This window comes from Marmota monax, unplaced genomic scaffold (genome assembly GCF_021218885.2).
Source record: "Marmota monax isolate L192 unplaced genomic scaffold, Marmota_monax_Labrador192_F-V1.1 WCK01_AAM20220418_F8-fsc00090, whole genome shotgun sequence".
NCBI lineage: Eukaryota > Metazoa > Chordata > Mammalia > Rodentia > Sciuridae > Marmota > Marmota monax.
The window spans coordinates 2,047,819-2,074,637 of record NW_026695219.1 but is presented as its reverse complement, the minus strand read 5'-3'; the positions used below and the strand labels follow the sequence as shown (position 1 = coordinate 2,074,637).

General features: G+C 35.9%; 1 protein-coding gene across 2 annotated transcripts in view; it reads right to left on the bottom strand.

The window, feature by feature from the left end:
* Nucleotides 1-26,819, bottom strand: part of Fmn2 (formin 2) — a 377,915-nt gene that overhangs the window by 206,703 nt on the left and 144,393 nt on the right. For both annotated transcript variants that reach the window (XM_046432483.2, XM_058575194.1), the window contains exon 7: nucleotides 8,484-8,571. In XM_046432483.2, coding sequence (XP_046288439.1) covers nucleotides 8,484-8,571 — 88 coding nt within the window. The remainder of the gene's footprint in view (nucleotides 1-8,483; nucleotides 8,572-26,819) is intronic.

Sequence of the window (26,819 nt, the reverse complement as noted above, 5' to 3'; positions counted from 1 at the left end):
AGCCTCTGTTTGTGACCCTACTTAGATTCTACTCATGTCCCTTACCACGATTCATTTCCCAGCAAAGCCAAACTCTATTACACTGCTCCCTTCATGTCCACCCAGAGCCAGGAGCTATGGATGTGGAGTATAAATGACATACATAGCACAGAGACAATGTTTATAGAACCACACAAGTATAGTAGCCCTCAGCTTTTCAAGTTTCCAAAACAATTTGCTCTCCAGAGATAAAATGCAGTCCAATGATATAGCCATGCTCAACTTCTAAGAGTTGCTAATATAAATAACTATCATATATATCTTCATTCAGAAAACAGAAAAGAGTGCAGCCAAGTAAGTAATAAACTTGGTATTTCAGCAACACTGACTGAAAACCTAAACTGCAGAACTCAGATATGTTCCCCTTGAACTGAAAGCCCCATTTCTTCCCTCTTATCATATTCTCAAACTCCATTGGAAGGGACAGACTTTGCATTCTACTCGCTCTTTTCGCATGGCAAGTGCTTTTAGTATGACCGATTCAGAGTAATCAAGGAAGAATAAAATCTCTAAGTTCTCTCTCTCTCATTAGATGCCCAGGCTCTAAGTTTCAAATGCATCCAAAGTCTGGAGACAAAGCTCATTTTCTAAGAAATGTAGGAGGAGAGGACAACTAGCTTTTATTGAGGGGTGTGGTATGTTTCACATGTAAGAACTCATTTAATACCTCTTCATATTAAAGAAACTAAAGAATAAAAACACAATTTGTTCAGGTTTGTCCAGCTAGATAGCCAGTGGCCCAGCTGGACCAAATCTGTCTTAGTTTGGGTTGCCATAACTAAATACCATAGGCTGGGGGCCTTAAGCAACCAAAATTTTCTCACAGTTCTGAAGGCTATAAGTCCATGAAGGGGCTGGCCAATTCAGTTCCTAGTGAGGTCTCACTGAGGCCTTTGTACAAGGCTGCCTTCTCAATCTGTCCTCACATGGCAGTAGGAAAGAGAGACAAAGAGCTCTGGTCTCTCTACTTAAAAGGGCATTAATCTCATCATGGGGACCCTACTTCATGAACCCTAATTAACCTCCGAAGACCATAGCATTGGAAGTTGGGCTTCAACATATGAATTTGGCACAAATATTCAGTCTGTAACATTGTGATACCAACTTGAAAAGAGAGGGAAAACCCAGGGAAGTAGAGGTGCTAGGGTGACACAGGAAAAAAATAAAAACATACTGAGAGAGTAAGCAAGTATTGAAAGTTAGCATCCTCAAAAACTATACTAGGGTCAGCCGTTTACTTTTTTTTATTCTTTCACAGCAATTGATAACATACCTAGAAAAGAGACAATACTTTTACATATCCACGCACCATGCTCATTTAACAAGTATTCACAATTTGCTTCATTTGTTGATAATCTTAGTCCAAACTACTTTTACTGTAATTCTGTATTTCAGTTATCTTTGCTTGGTTCATTCAAGAACAAACAACTCCATTTAGAATTTTCTTGAAAGTATTTTTTTGCATTTAATTCACAGATGAAAAAAACAATTCATAACTTTATTTCTCTAATGAACAGCCCATAATTAAACGGGGGAGGGGGGATTTATCTAAGATAACTCCGCACAATTAGTGGAACTTGCCAAATTTACATTTTCCAATGTTTTTAATAACTGGTATATGAAATAGTAGTTGATTAAAGTACTATATCCTGTGCCGGTTTTGTTTCTGCACACTCTCATTCTACTGGGTAAAACATATCCTCATTCTACAAGCTAACACATTGCCTAGAGCAGAGAACATTGAACCAGGAGTCAAAAGAGCTGGATACTCATTCTGGCCCTATTATGTAAATCTCTTATGGGCTTATTGTATAAGGCTCAATTCCTCCACTGTAAATTGAGAGATTAACTTTCCTCCTATGGGCTGTTTTACACAACTATCAGCAATAGTTTTAGAGGGAAGGGTGATAAAAAGAGAAGTAAAATTCAAACCAACACTTAGCTTCATCTCTTTACATACTAATAAAAAGATTAAATTATAAATGAGAGAGGGAGGGGTGTGGGAGAGGAACTTGTAATGATTTGGGTATCCCCTCAAAAGCTCATATGTGAGACAATCAATGCAAGAAGTTTTAGACAAGAAATGATAGGGTTATGAGAGCCTTAACCCAGTTAGTGCAGTAATCCCCTGATGGTATCAGCAGAGTGGAAACTGAAAGTGGGTAGGGCATGGTGGGAGAGGGTGGGCATGGGGGAGGGGGTGTGCCTTTGAGGTATATATTTTGTATCTGGCAAGTAGAGCCTCTCTCTGCATACTGATCATAATGTGAGCTGCTTTCCTCTGCCACACTCTTCAGCCATGACATTCTGCCTCACCCTGAGACCCGAAAAGTGCATCTGGGTGCCTATGGACTCATACCTCTGAAACCACAAGCCTCTAAATAAAATTTTCTTCCTCTACAATTGTTCTTGTCAAGTCTTTTAGTCACAGCAGCAAAAAAAAAAAAAAAAAAAAAAAAAGACTTAACTAAAACATACATATAATTCTATTTTTAATACCTGCTACATTAGATAATTCCTTCCTAGACAACTATCAGGATAATTCTGTTCCATTTTGAGGGAGGTCAAAATAATAGCAACATGATGCAGGATCCAAAGAGGAACTGCAATTAATAGACTGAGATTTTACTGGATTTCTGATATAAATCCATGAGCATGCTTGGTGGTCTTGTAAGGTATGCTTCAGTAAATAAATGTATATATATACAATTTATATATACATTAAAAAATAAAAAGTATTTTAAAAAGCAGTCACTAGGCTTAGAGAACAAAGAATAAAAGTAACCATGATTTCATTGACTATATATCATTTAATTTCAGGACATATGATTTATTTAAATCATGTTTTAACAAGATAGAATTTTTTAAAAAGGACATAAAATTGGGCATTCCTTGCCTACATGTCCACAATTCCAGTTAGCTTCAAACAAGGAAGACATGAAGTGCAGGGAGGATCTAGGGCCATTATTACCCTGAGCCTGCCATTCCTGTAGGATAGTGAAAGTTATTTCTAGGTGTGATTACTACATAAATTTTAGTTATCCCTTGTTACAATATCTATAATCTACTTTAAAATATATTTGCAGAAGAAATGCAATAGTAAGCATGATCCAGTTAAAGTTCCAACGTTAAGGGTAGTTCTCTGTGTTACTAATAACGCTCCATACCTCAAGGATGGTTGTCTAGCCTTAGGTAAAAAGACCATGACCATACTCCAAAGGCAGCTAATGAACACTGCTCATTATTCCTATCTAAATCAATAATAGGGGCTTTTTAAATTAGCATACCAATGACTGCAATTGACTCTCCTTAGTTAAACTAGTCATTCAAGGTGTTCAGATTATCTAAAAATATCTTAGAGATGTTCCATCCCTATTCCCTTCAATTAGAGAATATGACAGTCTAGTAGAGGCTATGCATGAATTTTTTTTTTTTTTTGGGGGGGGGGGTACTGGGAATTGAACCCAGGAGCACTTAACCACAAAGCCACATCCTCTAACCCCTTTTGTCTATTTTGAGGAAGGATCTCACCAATTTGCTTAAGGCCTTGCTGAGTTGCTAAGGCTGGTGATCATCCTGCCTTAGCCTCCAGAGTCACTGGGATTACAGTTATTTGCCACTACGGTATGGATCTTTATGAAACATTGGGATCTAAGACATTGGATTTGGATCCAGACATTGGATTTCTTGATGCCTGGTGCAAATTATAAGAGTAACAGATTCCTACCTCCATGATGTTTTAGCATCTGTCTAGAACAAATAAATCTTTTATATAAAATCTTGATGAGAATATTTACAAGAACAGAGAGCCAGGCAACTTCAAATTTACAAAATAGGTTTTTCAGACAATTTTGTTCCTACTGGCCAAAAGATATGTTTAATAAATATTGGTATTATAGGGAGAATTAGATCTGAATCTTGCTTCAGTATGAGCTAGCAGCAGAGTGACAGTAATACTGATGTACCTGCAAAATTCCATTACACTTTTTATCCAGGAATTGTTATTGAAGGCACCATTTCCTCTATCAAAATAATCCATTTTGAATGACAAACTATATGAAATCTCTACTGAATAGTGACATTGGATTGGGGAGATAAAGCTAAGCCTCATGAAATTTGAAATTCTTCTGCAGCTGTTCTTATCTACTAAAATGAACCTAAGATGTATGAATATCACATTGATCGTGGAATATGGACTGAGTGTTGCATAAAAAATTCAATCTATTTTCCAAAACTAAACTACCATTACAAAGCTGTAGAATAGATTCAAAACCAATTTATGGAAATAACAGGCTATATTATTTGAATCAATCCTCTTACATTGAACAATTTAAAATGCTAGATCAAATATTTGTGTTACACACACACACACACACACACACACAAATATATGTAAATATTTGTAAAGTATCATAAAGGCACCAAAGAAGTGACATTGAGACTTTTAACCTATCCCAATATGTCTGAACTTTCTGTTGACAACCTCATGGAACCAGGGACCAAATATCAAAGCTCAAAATCCACCCAAGGTACAGATTCTAGACCTTGTCCATAATAAACTGGTAATCAAAGCCTGCAGACTCAGGGAAACCAACCCATGCAGGGCTATGCATTTAGTGCCTGGAATGACCCTCAAACTTGATTTAAAGTAATCTTAAACCTAAAGGATCCCCAGGTCCTACCACACAAAAAAGGCAAATCACTTGTGGAATGTACCTTCATCTCAGATTTTAAGTTACTGTATACAATCAGAGTGAAATTTTTCATAGGTAGTTTCACCCACGCTAACAAATTATTAAAATCTACAGGTTGCTTTAGAAGTAGAAGTACATTCATTCCAGCAGCTTGATTTTTAAATACACACTGACACACACACACACACACACACACACACTTGCATACAGCTTTCTTGCTTATATTTACTGCACTGATAGACATGGTTAAGATTCCAATCCCTGGGAGGGGAGAAAGCGGATGAGAGGGGTCTGTGGGTGGGAAAGATGATGGAGTGAGACGGACATCATTACCCTAAGTACATATAGGATTGCATGAATGGTGTGACTATACATCATGTACAACCAGAGAAATGAAAAGTTGTGCTCCATTTGTATACAAGGAATCAAAATGAATTCTGCTGTCATGCATAACTAATTAGAAAAAATTTTTTAAAAAGAGTCTAATCCCTTCTTTTTCTGTCTTTTGACCTTTTGTGACATTGAGAATTGTGGAACTGCTGTTGTGAGAATAACCTGCATTCACTTGAGCATGATATGGTGCATGAAGGTAGTAGCACTTCGATTAGACCTTTGACACCTAGAATCCAAAATTAGATACTCCTGACTCTAACAGAACACTTTAAAATAGAAACATTACAAAGGAAATTCAACTTTAGGTTTCTCTAGAGTTTTGACAGGGAAGGAGAGAAGGGGAGAAAATAGCACCAGTAAATATAGCAGGGCAGCCACAAATAACTAATTGTGTGTGTGTGAAAGTTACAGTGAAACTCTGAGCTGCTGGAATGTAGCAGCGAATTTATCTGGCAACTTCTAGACTGACTTGTGGGTTATGACAATTTTTTAATGGGCAGGGAAAAGGCTACCTCTGGAAAAACAATCCACTCTGAGGCTTTAGAAAAATTTATTCGAACAATATTATGTAGTATGTAGATATACTAATGTTGATTGTAGGAAAAGCACAAAATTGAAGAATCAGCCCAAGAATCTAATGAATGGGAAAGAACAACCACAGCTGATGTGGAATGTCTGGTGCAAGTTCAGTCTATTCCATTAGAGAGCCACATGAGCTTGAGAAAGCAACTGGACCATTAGCAGATCTTAGTTTGCTCTTCTATAAAATAACACTGGAAGACCGGATAAATTCTGTGACTGCTTCGACATCTCAAATCAATGATGTTTATCCTTCTGTGGAATCCTCAGTGGAGGCATATCTCGAGAGAAGCAAAGTTTATTCTAGAGGCTACAAGTGATTCCCACATGGAAATCATGGCTCCAGACAGTACACTGAGGCAGAAGAGGATTTGATCCACAAATAGGCACTGGCTACTTGTTGCTTCAGACTTTGAAGGTGCCTGTGTTTTAGAAAATGGGGTTGCAGTGTTTCAGTGGGATTCAAGCAATGGCTTTACATCCTAATAGGATAAAGTTTATGCATAATTCTGTGTGACCCTTCAACTACTGACGTTCATGCCATGTTATTGTTAGTGTTGCATCTTAAGCCAGCAAATTTTCAATGAACTCTCGCTGGCTGTACCACAGACACAGATGTCAGGCGGACTCCTTTGTTCATAAGGTTCTCATTATTAACTCAACCCAAGCTGAATATTTGACTGAAGGAAAGGACCATATCATTATTTTCAGATTTCATTCTATGACTTAACAGGGATACATCTGCCAGCTTTAGAAACACCAAGTACTTCTTGGCGCCAGCCTTGGCATTCTTCTCTATGACTATTACCCCAAATGGTTCAGCTTGAGGAAGTCTCCTCACCATCAAAACCATTTAATAAAAACTTAATTGTGATTAAGAGTTACTCATCAATTGACAGGGCATACCACACTTGCGCTATTTATGAATTATTCCACACAATATTTTAGGCCTAACAAATAGAATCCACATTCATGGTGGGTAAGCCAGAAAGCTAGTTAAATGTTTTCATGATTTATAAGGTCTGTGTTATACTTAAAACCATATTTCTTTAATAGGTAAACTGTCATTCCATTGGATAATTCAATCTGCTTAATCTATTCTAAGGCTCTGGGGCAGCTTAGGGGACATCCAGAACATGGATTTAATTCCTCTCTACACCTTTGGGCAATATCTCTCAGCATAAATGTGATAGGAATTTCTGTCAATTATAGGGTAGAATTCAAGTTTTAAAATATTAACACTAAAAGCCAGCTACACTGGTGTATGTCTATAATCTCAGCTACTTCGGATACTGAGACAGGAGGATTTCAAGTCAGAAGCCAGCCTGGACAACTTAGCAAGACCATGTCTCACAATAAAAATAAAATGTGGCTCAGTGGTAGAGCATCACTGGGTTCAATCCCTAGAGCTGCAAAATAAAGAAGTGGTGGTGGTGGGGGGAGGGCAGGGGAAGACCCTAAGGCCATTTAGAAAATGTTAGAAACCACCCTTATTCCAAATATAGAAAATATGTTATAAGCCTGTTAAAAATATAAATTAAGTCAGACATGATAACACATTCCTGTAATCCCAGAAGCTCAGAAGGCTAAGGCAGGAAGATTGCAAGTTTGAGGCCAGTCTGAGCAACTTAGTGAGACCATCTCAAAATAGAAAAAAAAAGTGCTGGGGTATAGCTCAGTGGTAGAGCATTTGCCTAGCATATGTGAGGACTTGGGTTCAACCTCTAGTACTACCAAAAAAATTTAGATACACACACACATATGTAGATTTATGTGTGTATACATATGTATATATGTATGTGTCTGTCTACATACATGTATATGCATATACATTAGATAAAATAATTCAATTCTTCTAAAGTAGAAAAATTTATGCTATAGTTGTCCCAAATAAGTGGAAGGAGGACCAGTTTTCCACTCTAAAAACTTATACATAAGAAAATTGCTTTAGTGTTTCAGCATCTTATAGTATCTTCGAACTGAAGGTCTAAGGGAACATAGCTCATGTTCCCTCATTTGAGACAAATGATGATTTCTATAGCATGAATATCTAGGTTAATATTAGACATATCATAATCTAAGAACATTCTTAAAACAACACTTAAAACAAGATTTCCCGTGAATCTTACATTGATTGAAGCTGTTCTGGTAGACACTTTTAGGTTTACTTCTTCTTTATTTTAGCTTATCAAAAACCCATAACTAATATTCAACCAACTTTTTTGTCCTGTGGATTAACTTCCCTAGGTATTTTTAATGGCTGTAGAGACCCTACTATCTGGCTCACACTTGTATATATCAATAATTCTTTGAGCATGGCATCCAGAAATAAACAATTCAGATATGGTCTAATTACTTACAGATCACAGTGCAACTGCACTTCTTATGATATAAAAATATTTATTAATAACAGACTGAATATATCTGCAATGGACTAAATATTTTTGTCTACCATAATTTATATGTTGAAATCCTAACCCCTAATGTGATGTTATTATGAGGTAAGGATTTGGGGAGGTGATTAGATTTTGAGAACAGTCCTCATGAATGGGATTCATGACCTTATAAAAGAGACCTATAAGAATTCTCTCAGACTCTTTCTGCCACATGAGAATATAAGGAGAAAATGGCAATCTGCACCCAGAAGAGTGCCCTCATAGAACCTAACCATGATGGCATCTTGATTTTAGACTTCCAAAGAAACATCATACCTCCCAACCAATCCATCATATACAAATTTTAATATTCAATACTTGGATTTTTATTTTTTGCACTTACCATGTTGTATGTCTTTCATATCTAGATGAAGACTAGACATTAAGATTCCAACTGCTTGTGATCTTTTGTTGCTTAATAACTTGACAACCTGCTCAAGAAAAAAAGGAAAAGGGAACATTAATTTGAACTCCAATGTACTTACATTTTAAAATCCTAAATGAAGAACAAATTAAGAGAAAACACCTTATGTCATTCCTTAAAGTATTTAAAACTGATTTTTGTTTGAAGAGAGCTTTGGGGCTTTATATAATAAATCTTAAAAGTCATATTCTTTACCAGTCTTGTAAGAGCCTGACCTGTCAACAAGTAAATTTTCTTATAGTTTAGGAAATTAGTTTGGTCTCTATGAAATAACAATTGTACATTTGATCATTTGTAGTCAGATATTTTTAAAGTATTCCTTTTTTACTATGATTCTGTGAAAAACTGATCAATAAGCAAAGGGCGAAGTAAAAGCACATGCACAGAGAATCTGTTAGATCAGATCAGTTGTACCATAAACAGAAAATGTGCTTTTATTTGGGTCATTTAGAAGGCTCACTATTTTACTGGCAGTTCCTCTTATTCTGCATTTGACCCACATTTTATGGATAACTTTCCAACTAATTAATAGAGTAATAGAAGCATCAGACTGAAGGGACTACATCAGTTCAATCTCAAGTCAGCTGTCCAGAGGAACTTAGAAGACAGTACACACACCCAGCTAGGAAGGTTTCTGAAAAAAGAGGTGGGTAGGCTGCTATAGAACAGACACATTTTAACCATGTTCTCTAGAAAATAACACACCACCAATAAATCCTGCTTATGAAACTCTTATCCCAGGTCCTGATCCTTGAGTGGAAGCAATTTCTATTTACTCTCTGTGTTTTGTTTTAAATCTGCTTAGGAAAACATTAGAGTTTTGAAAAGGAAAGAAAAGTGGTTATGGTCAAATTACCAGAACTGACAGCTGCCCTAACAGCTATTGCCTTTGTTGACCTTGTCTTTCTTTTTGGTTTCAGTTGGATCAATCAAGAAACTAATAAAATAATCATACCCAGCTGTCACACAAAGTCACAGAGTAAAACAATCTTCTTATAATAATTGCATTCCTTGTCCCCCAACAGGGATGATGGTGGAGAATAAAATAAAACTTCCAGAAAGACTAACCACAAAACCTCCTGTCATTTCTAAAAACCTTCCATGGTAAAGTGACAATATCTCACAAAGGTACTCCTTTCTCAAAGGGAAAAAAAAAGAATACAATATATAAATTTTGATTCTCTATTTGATCTTCAAACATTAAATTTCACCTAAAATATAAGGTTAAAACTTGAATATGCATCAACTAGTTCAGCTAAGCATTTCTATCAATAGCATATCTTCTTCAGAGCTGAAAAACAGAAATTTAATATCAAAAAAGAAGACAGCATATGTTCTTTTCTAAAAAAGTGTATCTTACTTCAGGTAAGTATAAACTGGGTCCCATCTGAGCTGCTTGACAAAGCAACTTCTACTAAGTTTCCTGTCGTCTTCTGGCCCCTATTTGCAATGGACATGTTTGAGTCCAGGTGTCATTTGACTTCCCCCTGGTGTTGACATGTTGATTGCACCCTCATAGCGATACCCTACTCCAGGGATCCTGCCAGTTCTCAATCCTTTTGAAGGTGAATTATTCTGATTTTGTCTCGTATTGGCATATCCCAGAGTTCTGTACCACATTCCCTTTATGATAATTTCTCTTGTAAGGACATACATGCCCATATCTTTAATTCAGAAGTTTTCCAGTTGATATCTCCATTTAAATCACCCACATAAATGTCCATTTGACTTGCCTAAGACCAAGGTCTTATCAGTCCACTCCAAAACGTCCAGCTAGCTTCTCCTTCTTTACTCTATATGATGAAATAAGGATACCATTATCTTTCATCTACCTGCCCAAGTTGGAAACCAGAAATCTCTGTACAGTTCTACTGGGAAAGGAATTCAGGAATAAAGAGAGAGAGATAATGAGTCTCAAAAAAAAAAAAAGAAAAGAAAAGAAAAAGAAAAAAGGTACCCATGAACCATTCAAATGCAGAAAATACCCATGAAGTGAAACGCAAAAAGCACCCATGAACAGTTGTACCTCCTGAGTGATGTACCCTTGGCTCACACCCATAACCTTGTCTAAAGAAGTAACATGATTTTATTCTCTTTTAATGCTGAATAATATTCTATTGTGTGTGATTGATGTGTGTGTGTGTGTGTGTGTGTGTATCTCACATTTTCTTTATCCACTCATCTACTGAAGGGCATCTAGGTTGGTTCCACAGTTTAGCTATTGTGAATTGTGCTGCTATAAACATTGATGTGGCTGGCTGCATCCCTGTTGTATGCTGTTTTTCTTTTGTTTTATTTATATATGACAGTGGAATGCATTACAATTCTTATTACAGATATAGAGCACAATTTTTCATATCTCTGGTTGTATAAACAATATATTCACACCTATTTGCATCTTCATGCATATACTTTGTATAATAATGACCATCACATTCCACCATCATTAATAACCCCATGCCCTCTCCCTCTGCACAATCTAGAGTTCGTCTATTCCTCCCATGTTCCTGCTCCCTATCCCACTATGAATCAGCCTCCTTATATCAAATAAAACATTTGGCATTTGGTTTTTTGAGATTGGCTAACTTCACTTAGCATTATCTTCTCTAACTCCATCCTTTACCTGCAAATGCCATGATTTTATTCTCTTTTATTGCTGAGTAATATTCTGTTGTGTATATATGTGACCTTTTTTTTAATCCATTCATCTATTGAAGGGCATCTAGGTTGGTTCCACAGTTTAGCTATTGTGAATTATGCTGCTATAAACATTGATGTGGCTGTGTCCCCGTAGAATGCTGTTTTTAAGTCCTCTGTGTATAGACCAAGGAGAGGGAGAGCTGGGTCAAATGGCGGTTCCATTCCCGAATTCCAAGAAATCTCAATACTGCTTTCAATATTGGCTGCAGCAATGTATGAGTGTGCCTTTTTCCCCACATCCCCACCAACAATTATTGTTGTTTGTATTCTTAATAGCTGCCATTCTGACTAGAGTGAGATGAAATCTTAGTTTTGATTTGCATTTCTCTAACTGCTAGACATGTTGAACATTTTTTCATATATTTGTTGATTGATTATATATCTTCTTTGAGAAGTGTCTGTTCAATTCCTTGGCCCATTTATTGATTGGGTTATTTGGTTTATTGGTGTTAAGATTTTTGAGTTCTTTATATATTCTAGAGATTAGTGTGATAATAATCTAGAGATCTGATGTGAGTGTGGTAAGAATTTATTCTCAATTAGTAGGCTCTCTTTCACCACACTGATTGTTTCTTTTGCTGAGAAGAAGCTTTTTAGTTTGAATCCATCCCATTTATTGATTCTTAATATTAATACTTGTGCTATAGGAGTCTTATTAAGGAAGTTGGGGCCTAATGCGACATGACAGAGATTTGGGCCTACTTTTTCTTCTAATAGACGCAGTGTCTCTGGTTTAATTCCTAGGTCCTTGATCCACTTTGAGTTGAGTTTTGTGCATGGTGAGAGATAGGGGTTTAATTTCATTTTGTTGCGTGTGGATTTCCTATTTTCCCAGACCATTTGTTAAAGAAGCTATGATTTCTCCAAAGTATGTTTTTTTGGCGCCTTTGTCAAATATAAGATAACTGTTAATTATATGTGGATGGAGTTGGAGAATAAAATGCTAAGTGAAATCTGCCAATCCCAAAAAACAAAATCCCAAATGATTTCTCTGATTTAAGGATGTTGATTCATAATATGCTGTGGGGGGGTGAAGGGGGTGTGGGAGAATTAAATGAACTCTAGAGAGGGCAAAGGGGAAAAGGAGAGGGAGGGAAAGAGGAATAGGGATAGGAAAGATGGTAGAATGCGATGGTCATCATTACCTTAAGTACATGTATGAAGACATGAAGGATGTGGCTCTATTTTGTATACAACCAGAGATATGAAAAATTGTGCTCTTATGTGTAATATGAATTGTAATGCATTCTGTTGTCATATATAACAAATTGAAATTTAAAAAAATATCCTCAAAAAAAAAAAAAGAAGTAACATGAGGGCAATGCACAAACACAAGGAAAACTGATGCAAAATTATATAACTTAGCTCTGGCTTTACCTCTAGTCTAGCCCCTAGCAACCGTCCCTCATAAATACTAACACCCCACACAAACAGGTTGATATTTCTCCCTCTGGTGATAGTCCACATTCTCCCTTGAATGTATGTGCTCCTTGCTTTACCCGCAAAGGCATTGTTCCTGAGATTGCCCCCATTACACCTTGAATATATATTTATTTTCCTAAATAAAAGTGTAACTATGCCTTTGACTTATAAAGATTCTGATTCTTGGTATATGTGATTTTGAAACATCTATCAAGAACTCTGCTAGTCCAGAGTCAAGTTCTCCCTTCTCTCAAAAAACTCCTCTGACCCTTCTTTGGAGATATTTCTCCTCCTGTGACAATACCACCCCTTCAAAATCATACTTCAGTCTGGTATCAAGTTTAGTCATTTATAACTCTTCTGTACCTTTGAAAGCCATTCCTCCTCTATTGTTTATCATAGCCTATTTATCACATTCTTTATCGTATCCTGTACTGATTAATGCAAAAGATTTCTGACTATTCTCTCAAACTATGTTCTTTAGACCAAAAGGCATCCCCACCACCTAAAGATTTATTAAAAACCAAGTTTTGGGGCCCTATCACAAACCTGCTCATTAGAAAATCTAGGAATAGAAAGCATCAGTCAGTCTTCATTTTAAAGCCTTCGACGTGGTTCAAGAACTACTAATGTAGTCTCATCCCTTCTTGCCCATTCTCCAAACTTATGTCCAAGAACCCTCTCTGAAAATGCTGATATTTGCATGTTGTTTTTTGACTTTTAACCTTTACTTTTTTTACAAAATTAATTAGTTAATTAATTTTAATTAGGTATATATGACAGCAGAATGCATTTTGATTCATTGCACACAACTGCAGCACAACTTTTCATTTCTCTGATTGTACATGATGTAGCGTTGCACCATATGTGCAGTCATACATGTACCAAGGTAATGATGTCCAACCCATTCCACCATTGTTCCTATCCCCATGGCCCCTCCCCACCTCTTCCTTCCCTTTGTCAATCAAAGTTCCTCCATTTTTCCCATGCCCCATCCCCATTTTGGACCAACATCCACTTATCAGAAAGAACACTCAGCCTTTGGTGTTTGGGGATTGGCTTACTTCCCTTACTATGATATTCTCCAACTCCATCCATTTACCTACAAATGCCATATTTTTTTTTCTTTAAATAATGCTGAGTAATATTCTATTGTGTATATATACCATAGTTTCTTTATGCATTCATCTACTGAAGGGCAGCTAGGTTGGTTCCACAGTTTAGCTATTGTGAACTGAGATGCTATAAACATTGTTGTGGCTTCATTACTGTCATATGGTAATAAGCCCAGGCCCAGGTTAGGCCCAGGACTGCCACAAACATCTACTTTTTAAACCTGAGTGGCTTATGTTTAAGAGTTAGTGCTTTAAAAGAACATGTAGAATGCTTCACAATTCAGACCTAAAAACTTGTGTTTTCTTTATAATTCAAATGCCCTTGATTACAAACTGTATTTTACATTACAATGTCAAGATAATAAGTAGAAAAATGGGATATAGCTAAGATTGGGTAGAGCTTTTGCTTAGCATGATTGAGGGCCTGGGTTTGATCCCAGCACTAAAAAGCAAAACAAAAACTAAAGAGGAAAAAAAATTATTTTGAGTCTTTGTGAAGTCATATCAGATTCAGTTAATTTTCTCAAAGTCATTATCTTCCCTAAGAAGCACGACTGTATAGAAATCATGAACTAGGGATCTGTAAAATAAAGTTATCTTTCTTTCTCTCTCATTGCACCTGAACTATCTGGTATCTTTTTAAAACAAAGGTTCTGATTTTTGAGTATGAATGAGGCTGAAGGTCTTCGTTTCTAACAAGCTCCCAAATAGATGATACCATTGTTGTGGAGCTCAGAACACAAAAGTCCAAAGTTCTCCCATTTGCTTCCTAACATGTTCTAGAAAAGCTACATAATGTTCAGTACTCTAAAGCCTCAGTTCCTTCATCTACAAGTTGATATCAGCATCGACTTCAAAGAGGTCTAGTGGATAGCATGGCAACACACCTGGCACTCTTAGCAATGTACCTTGTTACAGTTTATAAGTTAATACAAATAACAAAATGTTTGTCAACTTTTATCTTCAGTTGGTTCTCAGTCCATAGAGCTACTAATTCATTCAACTTTGCATCTGCAGTGAACATCATTCCAGGAAAAGCCTCGGATTCAACATAAATAGCATGATAAATCCCAGATTATACTTTGAAATGAATCAGAAAAAAAAATTGAAGAAAACCAATTCAGGTAATAGAATAACTCAGGAATAATTCAACAGCCTTTTATCTCTAAAAAAGATCAAAAGAAGTAGTAATTGAAATGTTTTAGGTAAACTATTCCTTTTTATCTCTGAAAATTGATAGAGAAAAATGAATTGGAGGGTTAAAAAATTCTTAATAGAAACAATGATTGCTTACTCCTTCAGTATTAATTTTTTTCAAAGATTCACTAATTGATGATAACTATAAGAATGAGGAGTATGCCAAGTACCATCTTAAAATAAAAATTATTATGGGGTGCAGTGGCACATTCCTGTATCCCAGCAGCTTAGAAGGCTGAGGCAGGGGCATCTCAAGTTCAAAGCCAGCCTCAGCAAAAGTGAGGCACTAAGCAACTCAGTGAGACCCTGTCTCTAAATAAAATACAAAATAGGGCTGAGGATGTGGCTCAGTGGTCAAGTGCCCCTGAGTTCAATCCCCCATACCTTAAAAAAAAAAAGTTAAATAGTTTTTGTTTTGATTGTTTTTAAGGAGCATCTAAAAATCTAGTGTGCAAAGACAGTGGCAACTCCTTTTCCCCACTGCAACCAATTTTCAAGTGACAGATCAGGAAACCATCATACCTAATGTAGACAATAAAACAAGAAAATTAAAAGGATGAGAAAGACCACTTTTAGCTTTGCACTTCACACATCTGCCTGCCAGTGATTTTTTATAATTAATTAATTAATTTATTTACTTATTTTGTTGCCAGAGTTCAAACCTATACAGCCTCAGAGAAGCTAAGCAAGCACTCTATAATTAAGCTCTATCCCAAGCCCAGTAATTTAAAATATAGTCAAGAAGTTTCAGGTAGCATTGAAATATTAGAAAAAAAAAGACCTCTACTTTTCATTCACTTGTTTTATCTTCTAACAGTGCTCAAAAAAGCAAACTGTATTTTTTAAAAAGTAAGCCACATAATAGATTATGCATGCCTTTTTTGATTAGTGTCTAATGTAATTCACAATAAAAATTAGGAAAAAATTTTTAACGAAATCCTTAATAGTAGACTGGGAAACAACAGACTAATGTCAATATTAAAAAGAGAAAAGAACGAAACACTCCAATTCACTAGAACCCTACTGTCCAGCACAGAACAACTGGCCACATGTGGCCAAGTGGACTTGAAATATAGTCTTTTAAAGATTTATTTGATTTATTAAAGGAGATCCAAATATTTCATTAATTTTTATATTAATTACACATTCAATGGCAATATTTTTAATATTTTCATTCTATATACTATGCTAACTTATTTTTACATTTCTTCATACTTTTAAAAATGTGGCACAAGAAAATCTTACTTCTGCTATATATCAATTTATCTATTTATTTATTTATTTTTGTGGTGCTGGTAATTAAAAACACTGCCCATGCATGCTAGGCAACTGATCGTGAATGGTAGGCAAGCCCTATACCACTCAGCTACATCTGCAGACCTAGAAAATTTTAAGTTTTAATAATTGACTTTATTCTATTTCAACTGGGTAGTACTAGATCAGGAAGATCCAACAATTTCACATAAACCACAAAAGCCATTTAGCTTGGACCTAGATTTCATTTTTTTGTTTTTAAGTTCAAAGTTCAATTCAAACAACTGATGATAAAACTGGTATCTTTTTTGGGGGCGGGGGGCGGGGGTGGTGCTGGGGATTGAACTCAGGGCCTCACATTTGCTAGGCAAGTGCTTTTTACCAATGAGCCACATGCCCAGCCTGATAAAGCTGGTACCTATGTCAAAGGTTTTTTGGCTATTGAGCAGCCTCACTTTTGAGTCAATGAAACAACTACATGTTAAATTTGTTTACTATTCGCATAAGTGTTAAGTAGTCAGAAATAGATAAATACTGATGCCAGAATTTGAGACCCTCACCTGAGTTTAGGAAGATTCTCCTTTCCATCACATCAGTATGCTCCACAGAATATTAACACTACATATTCAAATCCTTTGCCCTTCAGACTGGATTTGAGCTTTCCTATTAGTCAAATGTGATTCATATTACTCGCTGATTACACAACTAACCTAAATGAAAATATTAATAGTAATTAAAATAATTTATTTTGCTATTTGTAGAAATCATACCTATCCAATTTAATGTCAATTTTAGCACAGAAATAATAGAAAGTAATCCATCTTAATATCATCCCTCAGATTTAACCAATACCCATGACGTATTTCCATGTGTTTAATAAAACCTTTACTAAATTTTCTTTCTGTAACAAAGCACATTCCTCTGAAGACTGGTCTTTTCACCTGATTGCAGCCCAATATTGGTATGTTACAAATCTTAGCTAAAACGTTTTGCCATATTCAAAAGGGTTTTCCCTCTCCTCATACTCCCTGATTCCTCCACATTTTATTTTTTGATCTCCCTAATTTTTTCTTCTTTGCACAATATCATTTCATCCATTTTTCTTCCAAGCTCAGTAATATTTGTAGTTCCTTTAGCTAGTTACTTCTTCAATTATTCCCTGGACTGATTTTCTCTTCTGTACTTCCCACCATCTAACTCATGACATTCCCACAAAGATTATTTCCTACTCTTTATGTTACTTTTCTCTACTGTCTAATGAGTACCCAAGACCTTTTGAATGACCTCATCTATTTACGCCTCATATCTACCTCACTCTTCTGAGCTATATTCCATGTCTGTACCTCATTAGATCAAATTCTAAGCACATTCATTCTATAAAACAAAGGACCACTGTGATGAGTACCATGTTTAGGAACCTGTGCCACAAAATCCTCTTTATCTTTTAGCAACAGAACTTTGGGATTTTAACTGGGAATTATGGTTGGTCAGCTAACATAACACTTTCCACAGCCTAATTCATACCTGGGAATAGCCATGTCAATAAGTTGTGAATAATAAAATGCAGAGAGTATATGTCAGTAATCCAAGAAGCAGCATATCATGAAGGAAGCATGTAGCAGAACAAAACCACTTACTTCATAACCAGGAAGTAAAAGAGAGAAGAAAAGAAGGGTTTCTAGTCCCATTATCTCCTTTGGGCACATGCCCCCAAAGACCTGAAGACTCCCACTGAGTTCTACCTCTTAAAGATTCTACAGCCTCCCTGTGGATCAAGCCTTTAACCATGGGCCTGTGGGGGACATTTAAGATCCAAACATCCACAGTAAAAAGGGCAGCCTCTATGAAGAATCTTCTTGCTTTCCACTTCTGCTTTACTTTTTCACTCAGTACCCCACCCCTGCAAAAATTGAAAATGAGCCATTCTTTCTGCCATACTTCACCCTAAAAATGAAGTGATAAAAAAACAAGAACTGGGGCATGAATCTATGGAAAATGTGATAGAATAGAATCACTGTACCTCCATAGACACTCCCTTGCCCAGAAAGAGAGAAATTCACAACACACAGGCAAATCAACATGCTAACTTATGTATCTACTAAGCACCAGGCACTGTGCTAGACATTGGAGTAAATACTCAGAATGCCAACAGGAAGAAGAATTCATCATCCTCTGCGAGACCAGATCTATTTCATAATCTGCAGTGATACCATTTCCAGTCATCAGGACTAGAACCTCTGACTCATTCTTCCTCTTCATCTCCCATATCCAGTCATACATCAAGTTCCACTGACTATGTTCCTTGTTCCTTATCTTTCCTTCCTTTCTTTTACTACCACCACCCTGATGCAAGTTCTCACCACTTCCTCCCAGAGATGTAGGCAGACTGGAATTCTGCCTCATCTCTCAATCCTGCTTCCAGGACATTGTACTATACTGTCCTCATCCTGTCACTCCCCTTTAACAGAATTTTAGTAGCCTCTTATGTTTCTGCTCTATTTTTCATTGTCAAAGGAACAATCTCTGACTACTCCCTTCACAAGAATGTTCAAGTCTCATCCCTCTGAAAAAACTTCCTAAACATCCTAACCTCCCACACAACTCTTATAGAGGCTGACTTAGGAGACTCTTCTTTATTCTCATGAGACTATATATTATCCTACTATAATATACACATAATTTAGTAATTGCTGGTGCAATTCTCTCCAAAATATATGCACATGTAGACAGACTGTATTATATTGTTTACTTCAGTACTCAGCACAATGTGGCAACCATTCAATAAATGTCTGCTGGAACAAGTGAACCTTGTCTAAACTACGGTGCCCATCTCTGAAGCTCCCTTAAAATCTTGGAAAATAGTTCTCACCGTGGGATACAAATCATAAACACCTAGGTACCTTCTTATTATTCATTTTTATTTGTTTGCTTTGGTTTTTTATTTAGTTTTTGCAGTGCTGGGAATCAAGGACTTGATGCATGCTAGGCAAGTATTCTACCTCTGAGCTATATCTCTGGCCTTTAGGTTTCTACTTAAATAATGGTGCCTACTCTCCACTATAAAAAGGCCTTTTTTTCTCTCTCTAGAATACAGCCTTGGTATTCAATTTTTATTTTATTTTTTTAAATGCCACATCTAATGCTGATGAAGATTTCAGAACCATTAAAAAGAAAATATTCAAATAATTGTTAATCTGTGATTCTACTACTAAACTGAAGTCAAGAACTGCTAAATAATCAATATAACTTGCCTCAGAATCATGTCAATACACAGTTGAAAAAATAATATAAACTATATTTATTAAGTAATCAAAACTACATTTAAACAATTACTTGACCAAACAAAGTTTATTGTTTATTCAGAATTTTGAAAAAAACTATGTATGTTATGTATGTTACCTGTAATACTACATAATTAAGATGATCTATCAAAAGGTTCCACTGCAGTTATTTTGAAATTTCTTTCAATCTAGAAAAATCATGCACTAAATAAGGAAACTAAATAATTTGCTCCAAATCTAAATGCAGAATCATAACAAGAGTTTTGTTTCCTAATTCCTAGCGTACTGCTTTCTTATAGCATATCATGGTCTTGCTAGAAACTGGATATTAGATAAGGGGGATAAATGGCCAGATCCAGTAAGGCAAATCCTTCTCTAAGTGGGGTAAGATAAGAATAGTCAACTACAGAGATTAGGTAAAGGTAAATTCCAGAGCAGAATTATAGAAGGTAAAAATGGCTGTTTCTCACACAGATATTTAAGCACAAGGCAATATATCAAGTGGTATGTTATGCGCCCAAGCATGGACAGACGCACAAAGCAACCAAGAACACTCACGTGAAAAATGAGCAAAGGAGAATATAAGCAAATGTGAAACAGTAAAAACAAACTGAATGAGATAACTGAAAATGAAGGAAAAAAGCAGAGATATCAATTCCCAGATTCAAGATATCCAATGATTTGATCTATATGGAGGCAGGGGATCTGTTATTTGGGGCCATGTCATTTCCTAAAATAACAGCTATTTAACTTTGGACAAGTCCTATAGATCTCTATTTCCCAATGTGTAGAATATAGTTAATAATCCATATGCAATAGCCCTATAATTTGAGATAAACAATTATGATAACATGCAAGGTATTTTTAAAGTATGAAACATCTCACAAATGTCAGATGTTGTTATATTTAGTAAATAATCCAACAAGTAGCAGTTATATTTTATAATGCTGTAAAAGCACATGAGTTTATTCTAACAAGAGGAATACCACAGACAATAGAAAGCAATAAGAGATAAACATGTAGAATTAAGAGAGAGAACAATCCACACATTGGTGAATTCCTGTCTTTAGAGATTTATAAAACACTATGTCTCTAGGAACTCTTTAGCTATACTGTTGGTCACCTTATAGCTCTCATTTGGATTCAATTTTCTTACTCTGAAAAGATAAATTTGCCTCTTAACCCACTGAGATTCAGAAACAGATAAAGTCTTCTTCAAACTGCCTGATACTATTTCATGAAACAGCAGACATCTTCAGTCTTAACCAGTCTTCACTCAGAAGTGAAGAATGCCCATATGGGGTTGTTCAGAGCAAGAGGTTATCAGAGTTTCTTTAGTCCACCCCCACAGCCAAAGAGGACTGCAGTCTTATTTATAGGACCACCTTCTCTGGCTCAGATTAACGTTAAGCCTCAGGGCAGGGTGGCCAACCTCACAGGCATCCTCTGACAGCATTCCAAGGCACTGCAGGCCACACAAGGCAGTGACACTGACCATGCCCAGAAGTGATATCTCCAGGCTATCTGGTTGGCACCGGACAATCCTCTCTACTTGGCCGGCCTAGGCACAATCTCAGAAACAAAACAGGCACAGGTTGGCAATGGGTGAAATGACATTTGACAACTCCTGCAGAAGAATCTAGAAGTCAATCTTGAAAATAAAACACCATCTATTAGGGTACAATTTACCTGCTTCTTAACTTAGATGTAAATGTGCCTTTTATCATAGGTATCAAGCTATATTGATATGAGCTACATGCTTTGCCCATCTGCCTTTGTGTCCAAGTCAGCCTTAGGAGACTGGCAGCTGTGGAATTTGGTAAGTTTACCAATAAGAGCCTCTCTGTGATCTCTCTGTCAATCTCCCTCTGTCTCAGTTGTCTTGATACATATTTTATGCTTCAGTTTACAGAGTCATGGTTCCATATTCAAGATTTTTCTAACTGGAAGTAAGAACTCCAAGTATGTGCAAGTAACTCCTATATACCTGGATCCCTCCCTCCCTCCCTCCCTCCCTCCCTCCCTCTCTCCCTCTCTCCCTTCCTTCCTTCACTCCTTCCTTCCTTCCCTCCTTCCTTCCTTCCTTTCTTCCTTCCTTCTACATCTCAAGCCCTCTCTCATGTTTCTTTATAACAATGATTTCCTCTATCAACTTCTACCATTAAATATGCCAACAGAAATCACTGTTAAATCATAAACCAAGTAAGACATAAAAGATATTTAAAAATGCACACTAAAAGTGATTTGGGAAACTCTAAAATACATGTGACCTGCATGGTTTTGAGAAAAGTATACTCAAACAGAAAAGTATGGTTTTGAGAAAAGTATACTCAAACAGAATGATACCTACCTACTTAAAAGATCAGCCACACTAGCTTTGATTCTTAGAAAGCAAGCTATTAGGGTTAGGAATGAAGCTCAGTGGTAAACTGCTTACCCACTATACACTAGGCCCCGAGTTTGATCCCCAGTATAATCAATGAGGCAAGTTATTAAAAAGATACAGAATCATAGGCCTGTTCTAAATAAAGTCAAGTTGAACAGATTACATACACATCCTAACAGCTAGGTATACATAACATACTCAAAGCAGAACTGCCAACATAATAGCTATTAAGTATTGATTCACATAAGAAATCAATGTTCAATGTAGAAAATTGCAAAATACCCAAAATAAAGAGAGATAGGTTAGTATTTCCTCTACTCAGTTAAGCCTGCCTCCAAAACTTACTTGGATCCTTCACCCTGGACCCCTTTTGCTACCTACATATACACACACTTCTTATAGCATTCTGGACATAATAGAGCACCAGATATAGCATAAGAATCCAGCAACAAAAACCAAGGGCACATCTTTTGCTTCATAATTTTCTTTAAAGGGATGAGCTTAAAAGAATTAACAATTCCTTGCTTATATCAGTTTCTTTCTTCACTAAAACTGGAGCATTGAGCATGACTCTGACCAGGAAAAAAATAAATAAAATCAATTTTAAAATAAGAGTCCAAAACGATCCCAAATAATCTTAAGAGAAAAAGATGGCAGGAGGTCTATAATTTTATAAAAAATTTATTCTAATAGGTTGTGCTTTCAAATTTCACTTTTTATTTTTAAAATCACAGTAACACACAATAAAAAGTTTAAATAAATTTCACAAGGCTCTTAAATAAAATGCTTTTCTAATTAAAACCAACTATAATAAATCTCCATTCCTTTCTACATTTTAAAGCACAGAAAAAATCATGCAGAAATGTTTAAACTCCTTGAATTTAAAACAATATACAATCTTCTCTTTTATATTCTCTCAACATAGCCTTTAGCCAGGCTAGCCAGTTTTGTCATGTAGAATATATGCAAGATATAATTTGGCCCCTTACCAGTTCAAATATCTTTGGTAATTAGAAAACAATGTTTCATTTATCTGATTGCATGCGAATCTGCTGAACTATATTTTTCCCTTAAGAATTCCCTCTAAAAATCAGGCTTTAGATATGTGTCCTATCTACAATTTTCACATCATGGTTTTAGTATTTAAAATTCAGTGAAAAACCACTACACGCTAAAATTAAAAACTAAAGTATCAAAAAACCATTACATTATGAATACATGGCCTAAAGGTTTAACAGTGTTGCCAAAAATATTTGTATATGAGGGCTAGGGATGTGGCTCACTGGTACAGCAGCACATGCTTAGCATGCCCAAGACACTGAATTTGATCCTCAGCTTAAAAAAATAACAACAACAACAAAAATAAATAAATAAAATAAAATATTTGGACATGAAATGTGTCTACAAAATACAGATATAAGTATCTCATTTCATATTTCAATGGGAGCTGTTAATTATCATACATAAAAGATAGGATATAGGTAAGATGAAGGTTAATGACAAATACAAAGGAATAAAAGACTCTTATTGAGACCATTTGCACACTTACTATTATTAGTTTATAACCACTATGTATTGAGATAATATTATTTGACACATAATAAAGAACTTTCTCTTATTCTTCTTTCATTCACTACAAAAGCCATCAAAGTAAATACTATTCTGTCCACATTTTACAGCTGAAGTGACTTGCTCAAGGTCACACATTCTTAAGTGGCAGAGCCAGTACATGAACCCAGGCAATCTTACTCTGGAGTCTATCCTTCTTAGGACTCCCTTGCAGTACCTTTGGAGCTTTAGTATAGAGGGCACATGCCTACCAAAGAATTTCACACATTTGTGCCTCATTTTCACCATTTCCTCAATGTCCCATGTTGTTCTATACAATTAATATGAACAGATAAAACACAAAGAGAATAAATTGTTTTTAAAAATTGTTAGCTAAAAAGAGGCCCTTAAACGGTAACGTCCATCCAAATATTCTGCCTTATGTATTATTCAGTTTCAGGGAAATCATCAAAAATAAACAAATAAAAACCAAAATAGTTCCCCTCCTTTGTAGTTATAACAACAAAATTAGCAGAAAAGTTTTTAACAGGGAAGAAGTTAATCGTTCAGGAAATGAATAATTCACCTAGGATAGATTTTTTTTTTTCCCAAAAACAATGTCACAGTAAACTTTTAATGATTCAGTAAGCTCAGTTAGTAGATTATGGGGCCTTCTAAGTTTTTCTCCATTCTCTAGTTATTACCTTGCTTGCTTGCTTGCTTGCTTGCTTCCTTCCTTCCCCTCCTCTCTCCTTCCTTCCTATCATTATTTTTGCCCTTGATTTCTGGCTCCATCTAAACAGAGTTTTCTTGTGCATTAGTACTGTGAAGGTATAAGAGTGAGGACTGCATTGGATCCCACACCATGGAGGAAGATATTTTCAGCTTTCTTGAAAGTCTACAAACTTTATTTTTGGAAATGGCATACTGACTAAGCAACTGGCTGATTTTCCAAAGACCTCCTAGAGTTTGGAAGTAAAATAAAGATAAATAGTGACTTATCAGTGAGCTAATTTATGGTGCTCAATTTTAGAACATTTTAAAGTTTCAATATGTGACTAAATCTTTACAGACTAATAGTCATCTTTCTGATGGCACCATTTTCAGAGATCATATATTTAGCATGTTCCTTCCTTCAACAATTCCATTTACAGAAACTTATCATATTGTACCAAATAATTCTAACACATCTTATCTAACAATAGCTAAACCAATCATTATTTCTACCTCCCTGAAGATATCTTCAACTCTACTGCTCAAAAGAGTCAAATCAGTGTTTTGTCATTCTATAAATAGTTCTGTGGACAATGTGTTAATAGAAGATAAATGAAGTCAGATTAAAATGCTAAGGAGGCAAATCATCTTAAAATTCATTCAGAAGTCATAAAAAGGAATTTTAGAACCAGAGGTTAATTTGGGATTATGAAATTTTGTTTTTCCCAGCTCAGTGTTATTCTCTTGAGTTCAAGGGACAAGCAAATAAAGAAATTCAAGTATCCTATGGAATTCTACATATATAACTGAATTCTAAATCTTATTCTGCAATTTCCTTACTTTGCCCTCTAAAGCTGAAGTACTTAGTATTTGGCACAAGGTTAGTATTCATTAGTATTCACTAAACAGTCATGAAGTAAATTAATGCCATGTGGGATCTTTGGTTATCTGACTGCTCCTATGAAATTCCCTTGTGTCACTATGCCATGACTGAATCTGAGGGGAAGACATATGTCTCATTCTGTAAGTGATTCATTGCATCCCAAGATAAAAAGGCCAGCTGGATATTTAATTAGTCTATTTCTAAAAATGCAAAGAAGGGAAAGATACTGAAAATACAAAGTAACTAACAAATGTATGACAGCAATTTCTCAGTAGAAAAATTGATAATGGGCGAAACAAAGTTGCATTAAAAATTACATGTTTTCTGCAAATGGCTGAGTTAAGTACACCAGCAGCTGATGTGCATGGCTGAGCCAAGACTGACCTAAACAATAGTAAGCTGTTCATATAAAAATTCCTAAACATTTTCTAAATTGGTGGTAACCCATCTGACTAAATTATCAGCTCAAGAACCACCAGTAGGGCTGGGGATGTGGCTCAAGTGGTAGCGCGCTCGCCTGGCATGCGTGCGGCCAGGGTTCGATCCTCAGCACCACATACAAAACGAAGATGTTGTATCCGCCGATAACTAAAAAATAAATATTAAAAAAATATATATATATTTAAAAAAAAAAAAAAGAACCACCAGTAACGAGGGTCAGCAGTCAAATACTTGTGGAGACATAATTATCAACTCCAGCCTTCAAATCATTTTTTGTTTTATGAGATAAGAATTAAAAATATGGTCTAAGGCCCCAAGATGGAAATTCTAAGCCCCTCTCATGACTATTCGTAGGTGTCTAAAATAAATCACATCCCTCTTATCCTTAGCTACTATTAGTGAACACTAATGGATACTGAATTTGCTGAAGCCAAGGAAAAGAAGGGTAACACAACTTTCTGAAGGTGATTCTATAAAGTTAACCCAGAAATAGCAAACAAGAGGAAAAACACCACTTCTGAAAGAAATACCTGGGACAGTTTATGTGTGATCTTTTCAAAAAGTCTAATGATTCAGGAACACACCATTTTTAAGGATAGTAATGGAAACCATAGAGTATCCCATTGTGGGGCCTGTAGTATGCAGTTAAAAACCTGGAAAGCCTCAACAGATGAGTGGATTTAAAAAATGTGGTATATATACACAATGAAAAATTACTCAGCCTTAAAGAAGAACGAAATATGGCATTTGCCGGTAAATGGATAGAGATGGAGAATATCATGCTAACCGAAGTATACTAATCCCCAAAACTAAAGACCAAATATTCTCTAGGTATGTGGATGCTAACTTACAATGAGGGTGGGGGGAGGTTAGGGAAGAATAAAGGTACTTTGGATTAGGCAAAGGGGATTGAAAGGAGGGGAGGGGGTACGGGGATAGGAAAGACAGTAGAATGAATTGGACATTATTACCCTTTGTACACACATGATTACACCACCAGTGTGAATCTATATCATGTACAACCAGAAAAAGGAGAAGTTATACTCTATTTATGTATGATGTGTCAAAGTGCATTCTACTATCATGTATAACTAATGAAAACAAAAAAAGAAAAAGAAAAAAACAAACAAACAAACAAAAACACCTGGCAAGATTTACTGAAGCTAAAATTTTTCATCCTAAAGAAAATGGACAGTACTAGAGAGGATGAGAAAAATCCATTTTCAGGTAACCATCTAAAAGCAAACCACCCTCCTACCAATAGTACATAGTAATTCACTTCTACCTCCTGCAGACAGGAAAAGCTTGAGATTT